This window comes from Equus caballus, chromosome 16 (assembly GCF_041296265.1).
Source record: "Equus caballus isolate H_3958 breed thoroughbred chromosome 16, TB-T2T, whole genome shotgun sequence".
NCBI lineage: Eukaryota > Metazoa > Chordata > Mammalia > Perissodactyla > Equidae > Equus > Equus caballus.
Window position 1 is genome coordinate 79,647,912 of NC_091699.1, and position 16,872 is coordinate 79,664,783.

At 39.1% G+C, this 16,872-nt stretch overlaps 1 protein-coding gene across 2 annotated transcripts in view; it reads left to right on the forward strand.

Moving 5' to 3' along the window:
- The first annotated feature begins 593 nt into the window (after positions 1–593).
- Positions 594–16,872, forward strand: part of DNAJC13 (DnaJ heat shock protein family (Hsp40) member C13) — a 110,397-nt gene continuing 94,118 nt past the window's right edge. For both annotated transcript variants that reach the window (XR_011427033.1, XM_023620933.2), the window contains exons 1-2: positions 594–1,085; positions 15,464–15,544. Coding sequence is in view for 1 of the 2 variants with exons in the window: in XM_023620933.2 (XP_023476701.2) it covers positions 15,477–15,544 (68 nt within the window). In the remaining variant the exon portion in view is untranslated. The remainder of the gene's footprint in view (positions 1,086–15,463; positions 15,545–16,872) is intronic.

Below are 16,872 nucleotides of genomic sequence, written 5' to 3' on the forward strand. Positions count from 1 at the left end.
TCTGTTCAGGGAGGTGTCGAGAGCGCGGACTCCGGAGTCAGATTGCTAGGCTTCAAACTCAAGTTCACTATTGAGGAGAGGAGACTTAGTTTATCTGCAACATGCAGATAATTCCTAATTCACAGAGTTGAGGATTAACTAAGTAAATCCCTTGACACGTCACCAGCAGACAATAAATGGGAGCTATCAGTATTTTCTTTTTGACACTCCCACCAGCAAAAAGCCATAGGCATCTCCGAAGCTTTGGTCTCCGCGACCTCCCAGATCAACCGAAATTTAAACCCTTTTCAGCTGTCGTTCTGAGAGTTGCAATAGCAAGTGAATCTGTGGCTCGCAATCCAGCCAAATCGAGTAGTAGGCTGAGGCTTCATATTGCCTCGCGGATAGTCCGTGGGACTTGAAGTCAAGGGCTAGGCTGAGGAAACGCTTCACAACATGACTTCAGGAGATAAAGAACGCAAAACCCCGGCCGCGCAACAACCTCCAGCAGGACCGGGAGCCAGGGTCCGAGGGGCGTGGCCCACGGAGAACACGCCGGAGGGGCGTGGCCCTCCCTGCGCGCGCGCGCACACGCCTATGGGCGTGCCCCTTTCAGCACGCGCCGAGGGGCGGGACCCCTCAGGGGCTGCGCGTTCTAGGGATCCCACAGCCGGCCTCGCCATTCTGCGCATGTGTAACTGCTGGCGGGGCGGGCCCGCGGAACGCAGAATTTCTGGGAAAGGGGGAGAAAGGGACAGGACGGCGGGGCAGAAGGCGGAAGAGGCGAAATCAGCTGACTGGGTCTCGTGACGGCCGGGGCGGGGGCGACGCAGGCGTATTGGAACGCCGTCGCTCACAGCCTGAGCGAAGATGGCGGCCTCCAGAGCGAGCCTCTGAGAGGCAGAGGGAGGAGGCGGAGGAGGCGGAGGGGGCGGGGAGGCAGCGCCGCCGCGGCACCAGGAACCCGGGGCAGCGGAGCTACAGGGCCCGGCGCGGGAAAGGGGAAGTGGTGCGAGGAGGAGGCGGGAGGGCGCCTCATCCCACTCTGGACACAGAGCCGGCGGCGGGAGGAGCTCGGGTTGGAGTCTCTCCAGCCTCTCGCGAAGGTAAACCACTCCGGGCGCCGGACTCCGGGGCTCTGCCTTACCCCCTCCCGTGGGGAGATTTGGGGTACCAACGCAGGGCAAAGAAGGGGTGGTGTCTTGGCCGCCGCAGCGTAAAGCTGCTAAGGAAAGCAGATTACCCTCCCCCCAGGCTGCTGATCTGGTTCCTCCCGTCGGACCCCCCGGCTCCGAGTGACATTCGCCCAGGGCGCTGCCTTCTTCAGCCCTGCCCGTCTTTTTGCCTTGTTTTCTGCCCACCACGATCCCCCACTCCCCTCAGCACATCCTTCCCCCCACACACCCCTTATTCCCCTCTGGGCTCCGCCCTCGGGATTCCCTTCCAGTTTGCTAGTCTGAGCGCTCTTCCTGCTTGATGCCGGTAGGTCTTGTTTCCTTGGGTCATTGGCCCTCCTTTTCCGCACTTCCCGCAGAGACTTTGACTTTCTTTTCTTAGCTTTGTTTCGTTCTTTTGGGAAATGAAGAGCAGCCGCGTTGTTTCTTCTCCAGTCTCTCCCTTTTCCAAAATCAAGTCCCCACCCCCACCCCCACCCCAGGGCTTTTCCTTCTTGCAAGGTAGATTATTCACAGTGGCCTTTCCTCTGCTGCTGTGATTTTGCCTCTGAATGCGGCCTTTGGAGTGGGTGAAGTAGGACTTAGACGCTCGTGTAGTGGCTGTTAAACGCAGATTTAACCTAGTACACTTAAGGAGAGTGCCTTCCCTTAAGGTGTCTTCCTATTGTAGGGTGTTCAGTTAACCACTCTTCTCTTGAGATTGTTTCCTTTCTCAGTGACTTCGGGGAGAAAAAAGTAAAAAAATCCCTCTCTAATGTGGCGATGGCCTCCCAAAGTAATGATTTCTCACTTCCCTTCTCTGCTTTTCCCGTTGACCCCACCCTGACACCCCTCAAAAAGGGGGATCTCTACCTGATGCTGTTGCCTCTTCTATTAACGGCTTTATACTGTCAGGTTATTTTGAGCTGCTTGGAGTGTAGTGTCTTCGGAAAAAAGTAAAATTTCAGAGTATTTCTTCAGGACCTGCCCCAGTGATTGTCTTTCTTATTGTATTTTTTCCCCCCTCACTTTATGGATCTGATAGATTTCTAGCTTTGAAAGTGCCGTCCGCAAAGTTTGAGAAAATTACTCCCAGTGGTCAGGTTTTGTAGTATGTTACCAATAGTACCCTGTGAGTCTCTGGGAATATGAAAGAGGACTTGCCTTAAATAAAAAAAAAAATGGAAATTCAGAAAACTACTTGTTAGGAATTCTGTATCCTAAAAAGACTTGATTTCGATATTCTTTGGTTTCTGGAAAGTGCTTTATTGGTTGACTTAATATAACATAACAGAAAACCTTGTTAACATTTTAGCTGCAATGTGAAACAATGTTTAAGCAGTTATTTTTCAATCTTGGCTTTGCTATTCATATCACAATGGAACATAAATTCTTGTTTAAAAAATACTGCATTATACTCCTACTTTGAAAACAGGAAGTAGAACATATTAAGGGAGGAAAAGAGGAGTCAGAGGGTTATTAAGAGATAGGAACATAAAGAACCTTAAGGCTAAAGGCCAGTTCATGGAAAATATCTCCATTTGTATTCCACTGGGAGGCAATGGATATTCCTCTTTTTTCTAAAGTGGCGGTAATAAATAGTCTAAAATATGTGAACATTATCATTGAAAAAGGGTATCATGGAAAGCATGAATTATTTGTAGGAATTTAACTTATTCACAAATAGAAGCTGGTTGCTTAGGTGGACCATAACAATACTGGCTTTATTATTACATTTGGCAAGAGATTGATAGTGGAGTCTGGTTCTCAGTAGATAGTAAATTTCACTTGAAATAAGAAGAATCTGTTTTAACTAATTTGGCTCCATTCCTCAACTGGTCCTATTAGCACAGATGAATTTGAGGTTTCCATTGCACGTAACGTTTTCCCTCCTCTGATTGAAGTACTTAAAATTAGTATGGAAGCAAGGCTGTGCAGATAAACTACAGGAAGAATTTGGTTGCTACTAGTAGTTTTAGGCCTAAATGTTGACTGTAATGTTTAGCACTGGTTAAAGGGAAGGTGTTTTGGAAGAGACCCTTTAAGTCAGTGCTTCTCAACTTTATCAAATGCAATAAAGACCCTCTTTTTCTTCCAAATAATTTGCAACACCTCCTTTACTATTCTCAAATAGTTTATAAATAATATAACTACCTTCTGGCTTTGGCCCTGGGACAAAAAGCAGCTTTGCTTTCTCTGTTACAATAAAAAAGAACTGGGCTAATTTCAAATTGATGTCTTTTTTGGAAACTGTTAAAGAGCTGAGGCCACAGAGCAAACCACTTGCCCGAAAGAGAGAAAGAGTAGATGTGAATTCACATTCACCTTCGTTAGATAGAACTGGACACTGGTGAGAAGAGTTCAGCTAGAATAGCTGACAAGTTGATGAAGGCTGGGTGCACCTTCTTCCAATCTCTTTTTCCACGAACCTCGCTGGGTACTCCTGGAAAAGGTTGGAGAGAGCCCTGGGGAGGGTCTGTTGTGGCACTGACCTAGAGGAGGGAAACAAGCAGCAGAGCTTTCAGCAGGGGTAACAAACTGCTCTGTTTCTTTCCCTCTGTCTCTTCTGTGGAACAAAAGCCTTAATCTGTGGAGAGAAGAGTATCTCCGCTGGCCTTGTTGTTGAGTGTTCATTGAGCTGAGGGAAGATAAGAGAAGGGGGAAAGAATCTTCTCCTGGGGGAGGGACACTGAGCCCAAAACTGCAGCCAGGAGAAATGAGATCACACCCCTGACATCCAGGGACGTAGTGCGTGCCTAAGGCTGAACCTTAATTAGAACAGGAAAGATTGCACCCCTAACCCCCTGCCACCAAGTTAAGAAGCTTTGAATAGCAAGTAACTGCAGAATACTACTAGGGGAGGAATAAGTTTATGCAAAGAGGCACAATACAAAGAATCAAATAGACATTGCTTTAGTAAACCATCCCACGCCATAGGCACAAGCCGTTCTGCAGATGTTTGAAGGCTGTGGTACACTGAAGGGAACCAGAGCCGCAGCAAGTCATAAACCCAGCCCAGCGCCTAAACAGTTTAACACCCTGCACTGAAGACACAGCATAGGAAAGGCGTGCCCATTTCCAGTCACAAAAATTGTTTATGTCAGTATCTACTGTCCTATACAAATGTCCAGCTTTCAGCAAAAAACTGCAAGGCATACAGAAAAGGCAAAAAGCCATCCCCAAGAGAAAGAGCCATCATCAGAACTGCACTTTGATTAACATAGATGTTATCATCTGATAGGGAATTTAAAATGGCTATAGTTAATATATCAAGGTATCTGCAAAAAAGTGGGTGACATGCAAGATCAGATAGGTAATTTCAACTGAGGGATAGAAACTAAAAGAATCAAAAGGAAATGCTAGAAATTTCATTACACAGTAAAGAGATGCAGAATGCCTTTGGGCTCATGAGTAGATTTGGCACAACCAGGGAAAGAATCAGCAAACTTGTAGATGTCAGTAGAAATTACCCAACTGAAACACAAAAAAAGAGTTAAAAAAAGAACTGAAGGGCTGGCCCTGTGGCCAAGTGGTTAAGTTCGTGTGCTCCGCTGTGGTAGCGCAGGGTTTTGCTGGTTTGGATCCTGGTTGTGGACATGGCACCACTCGTTGGGCCAGGTTGAGGCAGCATCCCACATGCCGCAACTGGAGGGACCCACAACTAAGAATATACAACTATGTACCAGAGGGCTTTGGGGAGAAAAAGGAAAAATTAAAAAAAAAAAGAACTCAACAGCCAAGAGCTTGGGAATAATATCAGACATTTTAATATATGCATAACTGGAATCTTAGAAGAAGGAGAGAGAACAGAGCAGAAGAAATATTGAAATATTTGAGGAGATAGAGAATTTTCCAAAATTAATGTTAGACGTCAAACCACAGATCCAAGAAGCTTAGAGAACACCAAGCAGGATAAATACCTACCCCCCCTAAAAAAACAAATAAAACACACCTAGACGTCTCCTCTTCAAACTGATGTAAACAAAGGACAAAGAGAGAACCTTGAAGGTAGACAGAGAAAAGAGAAACGTTAAATACAGAGGAAACAAGAAAAGAGTTAACAGCAGAGAAACCATTCAAGCCAGAAGACAATTGCATGACAACTTTAAAGTACTGAAAGCAAAAACAGCAAAAATATCTTTCAAAAATGAAGATGGGGGGGCCGGCCCCACGGCCAAGTGGTTAAGTTCACGCACTTGGCTTCTGTGACCCAGGGTTTTGCAGGTTCAGATTCTGGGTGTGGACCTAGCACCGCTCATCAAGCCATGCTGAGGTGGCGTCCCACATAGCAAAGCCAGAAGTGAAGAAGAAGAAGAAGAAGAAAAAGATTGGCTACAGATGTTAGCGCAGGTGCCATCTTAAAAAAAAACAAAATATAGACCTCTCAAACAAAACCCAAGAAAACTCAAAGTATAAATAATCTCTCAGTTTACATGATAGGTGTGTTCTTGGAAAAGTATGTGCATATTAAACTGCAAAATATACTTTGTGATTTATATTTAATATAGAATTAAATTCTGGGATTAGTTAAGTGTAGGTAAGTTTTTACGTATATAGATGACCTCTTGGATATTTGAAAGCCAATTGATGACAGTTCTTCTATCTGTGGAACTATCCTGTACACTAAGGGGTAACTAGACCTGTCAGCTAAATCCTGGTAGTGTTTCTAATTATAGAGTCTCTTGTGGGGCAGCATCCTGACCCGACCATTACTTTAATTCAAAAATTTAATTAGTGGTTTTCAACACATTTTCTGCTTCTACAGTGTTCACATGCTCAGCACATGCCAGTCAGTGACATCTGTCATTTGGCATGATTCTTGATTGTGGGAACTCCTTGGAGAATCACTGATTAGGGGGATATTTTTGTAGCAAGTAACTAAGCCAACATGGTTGTGATCTCTTTGCTAACTTAAGACATAGTTACCTTGCAAAGGTACGTTTATGTGTGGTTTAGTCAATAAATGTATAATTTGCTAGTTGTTGGGCGTTCTTTAGAGATGGTCTTAACTGTATTTGACAACCTACATATTTGAGTTATACTTGTACTTTTATGGACTACTTATGAAGAAGAGTCATCTCTAAAACAACAAAGTTTAAAGTCACTGGGATTTATAGTTTCAGTACTCTATGTTTCCCTTAGAAGTAGACCACACTGCCTAAGAAGTGTTCATGTATTTAGCACCTGCCGATTGGTAATATCTCTTTGCAATTGATCAGTAAGAGTTTGATCTTTTGATGAGTAGATTGAAAACAAAACCCGTAGCGCAATCTAAAATAATTATTTTAATGTTCTGATTGTGTCAGGTATAGTTGCTAGAACATAATGGAAGGATTGATGAAGTTATGAATGTAGGAGACTTTCTCTAATATTTAATAAATTCTATACTAATTATATTCAAATTGAAGTTTTTATACATGGATTTCAGACTTGTGTTCCTTAGTCATCTGGTGCCATAGGGTCTTTCTCTTCCTGAAACTTCTAGTCAAGATACAGAATGTATTTTGGATGTTTATCAACTGTTAGAGTAGATAAGCCATTTCCCCCCGAAACCTTAGAGCTACTGGGTTTGATTTTAAAAGTGAAATTTTCCTTTTTTTAGTTAACAGATAGATTTGGGAGTGTTCTGTAAACTGTGAAGCGCCGTGGCAGAGTTAGGAATAATAGGGATATGTTGGAAAGAGCCAAACTAGAAACTACATGTTGTTGCTATTTTGTATTGGGTGAAAGAGAAATTGTAGCAACTTAAGCTTGTCTTTTAGTAGTATAAAGAGAGCAGTGTTTGGATATTAGGATGCTTGCTGTAAAACTTTCATCCATTTGTATTTGTTACATGCTTAGGAAATTTAGTTCCCCATCGTGCATTTACTATAGTGATAGGAAAAACTGCAACGAGTTAAAATATGGCAATTAAAAATCTTTTTTGCACCCATTAAAGTCTAGTTAGCATAATAAAGCAAGAGTATTAAGTGTCTGTTTGTGAGCTGAAGAAGAGTTTATTGAACTAGTACATTTTGTTCTTGCATAAACCAAGTTCACTTCTAAGATAAAATGAAATAGCAATTAGGTCTAAAAGTTTCAAGAATGTTTACCAACTAAGAATATGTAAATGATCAGTAGCACTGATTTCACAGAACTGCTTAAGTGAATGCATTTCTTAGGCTTTTTTTTTTCAGGTAAGTATTTCAAGGCATTTTTAAGTTTGGAAAGGGAAGTCATCATGCATCTTTCTTGGAAAAAAATATTAATTTTTTTTGTTTTTACAACAGACAAAGGTCTATTTTGTGACAATTATTCTCTCAGATGAAGTCAACATACATGTGATTAAAATATGAAGAGGCAGGTATCTTTTTCAGTATTTCATTTATATTGAATAGACAAGGCCGACAAAATTAACTGCTGTGGTATTTTGCCCCTCCCCCCATTAAGATAATATTAAAAGTGTTTATTTGGATTTAGGGGTTGCTTTTGAATTTTTCTTGCCTTTTTATTTCAGGACTATATGTCCAGTTTCTAATTGGAAAGGTATGGATTTTAAAAAAAGAGTCGGGGGGGGGGGCGGGAATCTTAGATTATTTAGCCCTACCCGTGGTGGTGAAAGTATTTAAAAGTTGATTATGATGTGGCAGACAATGCACAAGTTTAAATATTAGAATTTCTGGGCAATTATTTGGAGATATAATTGTCAGCTGAAATTTGGTATTACCACTGGCTTTCTTCTCTAACACCATTTATCTCTGGAGGTACTGGGTTCTTCAACAAGTTAAGAAAGCTAAGATGGGATGTACTAAAACCTTCCTTTGTGATTTTTTTTCCCCCCTGAGGGAGATTTGCCCAGAGCTAACATCTGTGCCAGTCTTCCTCTTTTTTTTAGTATGTGGGCTGCCAGCACAGCATTGTTGTCAACAGAGCAGTGTAGGTCCGTGCCTGGGAACCAGACCCAGGTCACTGAAGTGGAGTGCGCTGAACTTAACCACTAGGCCACCGGGGCTGGCCTGGTGGTCTATTTTATAGCTGTTTAAAGATCCCTGTACCGTAGGTATCATACACATTGCACATACTGATTTGTTGTTTATTTAGAAGGAAATTCTTTTGCCTATACTTGAGATATATATTAAAACATGAAGCTGAAAATTAAAAATTAAAAAAGAGGGTTAAAGTTCATCTTAGTTTTCTCCCATGCACAGCACATTCTGAGACAGTCTAGTTGTAGGTTTTTAATCTGGGTAAAAATTAATGTTCTGTTAGCCATTTAGATTTTTACCTTTTATTTGAAACTGGACTAACCTAGTAATGTAATTCACTCAGATTTCAAATCCAGTTACAAGTGAAACTAGGTCTTTAAGAAGCTGGTAATTAGGGATTCTCTCTTTGGTTCTTACCCAGGATTAGCCTTTGCCTCAGCAAAGGTTCTCCTTCCCCCTGCATTTTCAATAGTATATCGCTGTGTGAGGAGGTATTAAGTTCGTAAATTACTTCCTATCATGTGAATATCTAACGTTTTCAGCTGTAGTTTCACAATGTAGCAGAAAAGCTGTGTTTTTTTTGTAGGAGAGTTTGGTCAGAAAATAAAGGCAAACACAATTTTCCTCCAACATAAAAGTTTTTACTTACATTCGAGTCGAAAGAACTTTACATTAGACGCCCATATACTTACCTCCAAGATTTTCACATTCACGTTTACTATACTTTATTACATATCTGTCCATCTTATTTTTTGGTGTATTTCAAGACAAACTCATGTTTTTAATTCATTACTTGAGAGCAGAGTTGATGAAAGAATTTATTCTTTCATAATGACCAAAGAATTTATTCTTTCATTTTGCGGGCTCAAAGTAGAAAAATTAGTATCTGCTCTCTGGAAGTTGTCATATTTGTGTAAAGATCACTTCTGGTTGATCATGCGAAATGTATGCTTAAAGGCAGATAACCTTGGTTAAAGCCAGTTCCTTCCTTCCTTCACTAGTGTGTTATTTTTCTAGGTATACTCATCTGTACCTGGTTAAATGAGTGCTCTGAGTTTTTACTCAATGCAAGCCATGCACATAACTTAATTTTGCTATGTGTGCAAACTCTTTTGCTTATAGCTGGTTGTAATCTGCTTGAGTGCCTGTGGTGTCAAGTCACTTCATCCTGCTTTTTGTTCTTAGTGTCAATTTGATGTAGGCTTCTGCTCAGTGGACTCTCAAATCCTGAGATTTTGTGTCAAAATCATATCTTCTAAAAGATCGTTCTCATTTTATTCATAAATAATTTTAAATGGATTATCAGTTTTACTGCCAGTAATAAATTAGGGAATGTCAGAACGTTGTGTTGTTCGAAAGCACGAAGCAAGGGAATTCATTGAAAAAGCCAAAAGGCCTGTGTTGCCCTGAATTTGACTTTGTAATCCTTAGTACGGTTCTCTCAAAAGAACAAACTGAGAAGTTGCAAAAAAGCTCTCTTGGCGGTGTAATATTAGGTTATACACTGAAGTGAAGCCGATTTTCAAGCATTGGAGATGTTTTTAATGTCGTTTAGTTAAAGGGTATGTATATGAGTTTTCTCACCAAAAAGAAGGGTAGGTCTTTGAGAATGAAGTGGGACGCTTGCAGGAATGAAAGAGATGAAATTTAAGCGGTAATTAATTTGAAGAGATAAATTTTTGCTGATTTGAATAGTCTCAACTGGCAGGATGGCAAATGCTGATGATACAGCTGCTACCAAGATCTCATCCAACAATTTTTACCTTTTTTTAGTGGACAATTATTATTTATAGAATTGCCTATAAATGTTGCTGCTGTCACCTGCTTGATGCTAGAGCTGCTTGATACTACAAATTCTGCAGATTTCTCATCACTGTTAAAGGGAATTATGGTTGCTTAAGACTTTTTGCCTATGAGCAACAATTTTAGAACCACTTTTAATGCTTGTTAAAGGAATATGTACAGTAATTGTTATAATTGCAGTTAATATTTTTGAGTGCTTATTCTGAGCCAGCCACCACACTAACTCCTTCATTCAAGTTATCTCATTTAGTCCCCACTACAACTCTTTGAGACAGGTACTATCATCCTTGCTGTGTAGGTGAACTGTGATTCCAAAAGGTTAAGAAATTTTTGTTGAAAGTTATGCATCCAGTAAATGGCAGTTATTACTGTTCTGTCTTTGGCCATGAGTAATTTGTTTTTGTTTTTGCTGAGGAAGAGTTGTCCTGAGCTAACATCTGTTGCCAATTTTCTTTTTTCCTTTTTTTTTTTTTTGGTTGAGGAAGATTAGGCCTGAGCTAACATCTCTGCTAGTCTTCCTCTATTTTGTATGTTGGTCTCTGCCACAGCATGGCTGATGAGTGGTGTAGGTCCACACCTGGGATCTGAACCCGTGACCTGGGCCATTGAAGCAGAGTGCACTGAACTTTACTTCTATGCTATGGGGTCGGTCCCCATAAGTAGTATTTTTAAAATTCACCACCCTTACTTTGGTAATAAAATTACTTCAGTGTGTATATTAATGTAGCTTCTTGTGCTACTTGTTAGTTAATGTTCAGTGTGTGGAACCAGCAGTTCTGGTATCTGCTACAGGGAGGTATTCCCAGTCCGTCTTCCCAGATTGAATCATCACTTGACCACTGTACTTGGGGGACCCTTAGCCTTGCCTTCGCTCATTTTCAAAGGTTTTCTTGAAGTTGTTCCAGCTCTCACTTTGAATGCTACATAGTACGGAATATTCTTGTCCTATTTTTTCTGATATTTGCACATTGCCATTATCCACTAGTGAGTTATCCCTGTGCCTAGAAGTATCCTCATGGTCTGAAAGTGTTAATGCAATTTCCAGACCTTCATTAGATGAAACGACTTTATCATAAAGTGGTTGAGGTTTTATGAGAATATAAAATAGATTTACTTGAAAATTTGGAAGGGTTAATATTATACTGTTGGGAAGTAGGTCCCAGCCTCGGATCTCATTAATCTGGTTATTTTAAAAGCTCACTGTTAGTTAGTTGTTGTTGAACTCTTCTTAAAGATTATCCTGAACTCATACATTGGTAGCAAATTTCTGTCATATGTTTGTTTTGAACACTTTGTTTAAAAAAGTTTTAAAGCTTATCTACAGATGGAAATATTTTAAAAGTTTGTTTTTTAGATGGTACGATATTTCAACCTTGAAGACTTCCTTTTGCTTTTATTTCTTTTGCCCTGTGTTGTGTATGGTAATTTGTTTCAGAGCTTGAAATTGGAGATTTAAAAGTTGTTTCCAACAAGTATCTAATCATATTTCCAGATAAGGATAATAATTGGAACGAGTTCTAAGTTAATCTAAGAATGTGCTGTCAGATGATAAATCTGTGATTACATGGTCAGAATGAATTTATTTTGGTTTCCAAAGTTAGAAGGGAAGGTATTATAGTTTACGTTAAGTATGTAGAGTGTGGGATTAAGCAGGTTGAGTGTCTCTTTGAGATCCTAATTTCAGTTATTTTGGATAAATAACCAGAAGTTGGATTTCTGGGTCAAATGGTAGTTCCATTTTTAATTTTTTGAGGAACTTCCATACTGTTTTCCATAGGACCTGCACCATTTTACATTCCCACCAACAGTGTACAAGGGTTCCAGTTTGTCTACATCCGCACCAAAACGTGTCTTTTGTTTTTTTGATAATAGCCATCCTAACAGGTGTGAGGTGATTATCCCGTGGTTTTGAGTTGCATTTCCCTGATAGAGATGTTGAACATCTTTTCATATACCTGTTGGCCATTTGTATGTCTTCTAGTAGTTTGATTTTATATAATGTTGTATGACTTTTCTCCCTTTCTTCTTTATCTGTCCTAACCCAAGAACTCTCTGGAGTCTGGTGCTTTCATCATCTCCATGTTCATACGTCTCCAGAAAGTTGTAAATAAGCCTTCTTGATGTAAGCTGATTTTAATTCTCCTCCTAAAAGATCTGTTTGAATTACATATTCCCCCAAATCAGTGATACCTATGAGATCATTCTTTAGGATTTTTGTTTAATTCTTAAATTTGCTTTGTTGTTGTGAGATTATTTTGCCCCTCTCCCCCATGCGTTTATTTGGAATTTTCTTTATTCCTTCTGGGTCATACCTTAAGTTCTTTGTGACTGTCATTAAAATTTTTTCTTTTAAGATTTTATTTTTCCTTTTTCCTCCCCAAAGCCTCCCAGTACACAGTTGTATATATTTTTAGCTGTGGGTCCTTCTAGTTGTGGTACATGGGATGCTGCCTCAGTGTGGCCCAGTGAGTGGTGCCATGTCTGCACCCAGGATCCAAACTGGTGAAACCCTGGGCCACTGAAGTAGAGTGTGCAGACTTAACCACTCAGCCACGGGGCCAGCCCCTAAAAATTTTTATTAATTTTCTCTCACTTTCATTTTAAAGTCCTTAAATGACAATAGCCAGTCTGCACTCAAACGCGTTTTCTTTCTTGTCAGTCTTCCCAAGATAGGCCCTTAGTACAGAGTCAGTCATTCCAGTATCTTAAGTTAAGGACTGGGAATCCAAACTGCACTTTTCAACATCAGCTGTTCACCTTTTCTGTCCTCCTTTTTCTTCCATTGTTCCAATCTTCAGTTATAGTATATAAGGGAAAAATGTCATCTGTAGACCTCTACTTTTCACTTTTTTGGCATGTTCTCAGAAATCCTGAGTTTCTTTTCAGTACTATTATTTACTGCAAATGATTCTGAAGGCAGGGATAATGTTTGCTGGTTTAATAAGTCTTAGTTGGCTGCATGTGTCATCCCAGATATGTAATCCAGGAAAAAAAAACAACAACACACCCAACTGTCAGGACTATATTTAGCCGTCTTCATACACGCTGGTAGGAAGATGTCAGTTGGCTGTTCAGAGAAATTTCCTCTCTGGTAACAATAAAGTTTCCTCTAAACTTGATGTTACTTGTAGTTCTCTTATTATTCCTCAGAGCGTGAATTGATGCTTTTCCAGAACATTTGACAAAACCTTATTTGGGAGTATCTGTTAGAACATTAAGTTTGAAGTGGACACCAGAATTTCCCATGGGATTGCTGCATGTCATTCATTCACTCATATACTTATTGAACACCTGTTTTGTGTCAGTCACTCTTGTAGGCTCTGGGGATATATATTAATGAGCTTAACGGACAAAAATACCTCTTTCTGGATATTCTAGCGGGATTACATGAATAATAAATATAATAAATTGCACTTAGGCTATGAAAGGTGCCATGGAGGTTAAATGAGTAGGATGAATAGAGTGTAGAATGAGGAGGGTGGTTACAATTTAAAACAAGATAGTTAGGGTAGGCCTCGTTGTAAAGGTGACATTTGAACATAGATTTGAAGAAGGAGAAAGTGTGAACCATATAGATATCTAGGGGAAGCACATTCTACATAGAGTACAGAGGTCCTTGCTAATTTGCCGATAGAAAAAGAAGGAATGAAGAAAACAATTTCAAAAGAGAGGTGTCTTTAAAAATGTTTTTGCCGCTCAGATATATACCCAAGAGAAATGACAACATGTTCACACAAAATGAGTGTTCATTGTAGCGTGATTCATAATAGCTAAAAAGTAGAAACAACATAAATGTCTGTCAACTGATGAATGGATAAACAAAATGTGGTATATCTATACAATAGAAGGAAACTAATCCATGCCATAACATGGATAAACTTTGAAAATATCATGCCAAGTGATAGAAGCTAGTTACAAAGACCGCATATCATATGATTCCATTTATATGAGATGTCCACAATAAGCAAATCCAGAGACAGAAAGTAGATTAGTGGCTGCCAGGTACTGAGAGTGAGGGGGAATGTGGAGTGACTGCTAGCAGGGTTTCTTTTTTGGGGTGATAAAAATATTCTCAAAATAGTGGTATTGATAGAACTCTGAACATACTAAAAATCCCTGAATTATACATTTTAAAAGGGGGAATTTTATGGTGTATGAATTCTCTCAAAAAGCTGTTATAAAAATGTTTTTGAATGAAAATGTTTTTATTCTAATGATGAAGAGAATACTTGCTGATTAGAAAAAATTTACCAGTGTATAAAGATGTCAAGAAAGCTTAAGTGAACCATAATTCAGTTCAGTTTGCACTATTGACACTTTGGTATGTATCTTACAATACTTTTTAGGATGTATTTCTAATTAATTAAGGGTAGGGAGAAATAGCCAAGTCACAACGGAAGAAATAAGTGACCGTATGAATTTTTAACTTTTATTGACTGAAGCAAATGATGTAGTATTTTCAAAATTTATCATCAGTTTTTCATTAAGAGCCAGTTCCAACAATCCATCCTGTAAAATTACCTAAATTTAAATTGTTTCATGAAATAAATGTATTCTGGATTTTATACACTTCTGGGTTACAGTCAGCGAACTAATCTTAAAATATTGCACATAACATAGTCCCTCTGCATGTGGCTGGTAGGAAGCTCGTACCACGTGTGGTTCATCACACAAGTCCAGCAGTCCTGAACTGTTCTATATCCTGTTTAACCAGAGGAGTTCACTAACTAAACTGCTGGAACAATTTCTAAACAGTCTCAATTTCTGCATTTATCTTGATGTTTGCAACTACACTCTGAGTAGCACTGTTTTAGTATATTCATGGACTGGAATACCATGTAGCCTTAAAAATCGTTTTCTCAAAAAGTATTTAATTCCATGGGAAAAGTTAAAATTCTGTGACAAGGGTTAAGCAGTACAAATGACAATCTCATTTTTGTTTTAAATTTTAAATTGTTTTTTTTCCTAAATAGGAGAAGGCAGGCTAGAATGATTATCTTTGGAAGCTAGGATGAAAGATGATTTACTTTATGAACATTTTAGATTTCTTACTATGGACATGCAGTGCTTTGATAGTGAAAATATTGTTACTTTTAAGTTAAATCTTTACAATAGGTCCCCTTTGAAGTGACAGTGACAGCAAAATGGCTGGCACTTAGCTCAACAAAACTCTTTTGGAATTGTTTTGACACTTGGCAAACATTTTTAGGTGCCCATCATGTGTTAAGGCATTCTTTGGCAATGTGAGATTTAAAGATTCATTTACTTTAACATTTTTTAATTAAATTCTCTACACTTGGGATGTTGATAGCAGGCAATTCTTGTCCTCAAGAAACCCGCTGTAATGGAGGAGAGCAGACAATCACAATACGATGTGCTAAAGGCTGTAATAGACAGGTGAACAGACGGTTCCCTGTCCTTTAAAACCTTGTGGTCTTGTAGAAGAAGTTGTGCCTTAAAATCAGTACCATATGGCAGGCCATGAAAATGTGGTATGGGAGATTTAGGAAAAACTCTAAGGATATCACGGTACTAAATTAACCCATATTTTTTATCTTTCAGGTTTCAGCACAAAATGAACATAATTAGGGAAAATAAGGATTTGGCATGTTTCTACACAACAAAACACTCATGGAGGGGAAAGTAAGTATTTCTGTTGGTTTTGTTTTTCTGTGCTTCTATATAAAGTATCGTTTTAAACATTTTCAGTATCGTGAGTAGTACCACACAACTCATTAATGCCATTCAGCCCTTCTCTTCTGGAAAGCATATGTGCATATTTTAAATGCAAATACTACATTTAGAATAAATTATTGTTCTTTTTTCTTTTGACATTTCTGGTTTTCTATGTCTGTCTTGGGAAGGAGTTTGGTAACAAAAGGGTAATAAGCCAGTTCTCCACCCTCTTGGATGCTATCAGTTAATGACGAGGTTATGCGGTAGTAGCAGAGAGTTAACTCTACAGCTTTATGGCTGAGAGACTAGCCTGTGTGTCATCATCACGTTTTTGTATCCATTTGACTGTCAGAGAAAGTATGCCAATAGTGCATTTTCTAATCTTTCTTTGGGCCTGTAATGAAATTTAAACATTGAGTTTGATCTTTCCTTTTCCTTGAGAGGGAGCGATGACATTTTTTAGTAGCCTGCCTGGTCAGCCCAAGGTGGAGATGCTGCTGTTTCCTTTTTGTAAAATGGATGGTAATTCCTACCCCTCAAATTATCATAAGGATTAAATGAACTGATATGGGGTGTATGAAGGTTTTAAAATTGTGCCTTAAGTACATTGAATATTCAGTGAATGGCACCTGTTGACTGTTCCAAAAAGAAAGTTTAGTCTCTGGTCCTTTTGAGTAATAATAAGTAGAAGGAGTGTGCCACACTTTGACAAGTAGGTGACCACATTATTCCAAATTAGGCCTCAGATAGATAAAATATGACATGTGCACAAAGCCAATAATTTAGTTCTTATTCTTAACTTTGCAGTTTTTAGGTGGTAGTGTTGTAACTTCTTAGGATGGTGCAACATCTGAATTCTGTAGTGTTTCTGGTTTGCATTAACAAACTGACTATAATTTTGAAATATTTCAGTTTAATTTTGTTTCCTTTTAGTAGCTCACTTGTATGAGCTACTAAATTGGCATAATTGTTACCCCTGTAGAATACTTGTTTTGAAGTTTTTTCTTCAGTTAATTTCATTGAACAAAGTTAGAGAGACAGTCAGCATGTCCAGGGTAGTATGAATCTCTTTAGTTCTTTGAGTCAGCCTTAAAAAAAATTGTATATTTAAATGATTCTTATTTTTTCCTCAAGTGTTAAAGTGCTCTGCTCATCATAATATAACTTCTGTTTTTAATACAATTATAGCATACCAATGCATTATTTCTAAAGAACAAACTTACTGTAATACTTTTTGCTTTGTAGCTTGTCAGTAATTGTGATCATCTGAAAAAAATTTTTTAAATTTTCTTAGT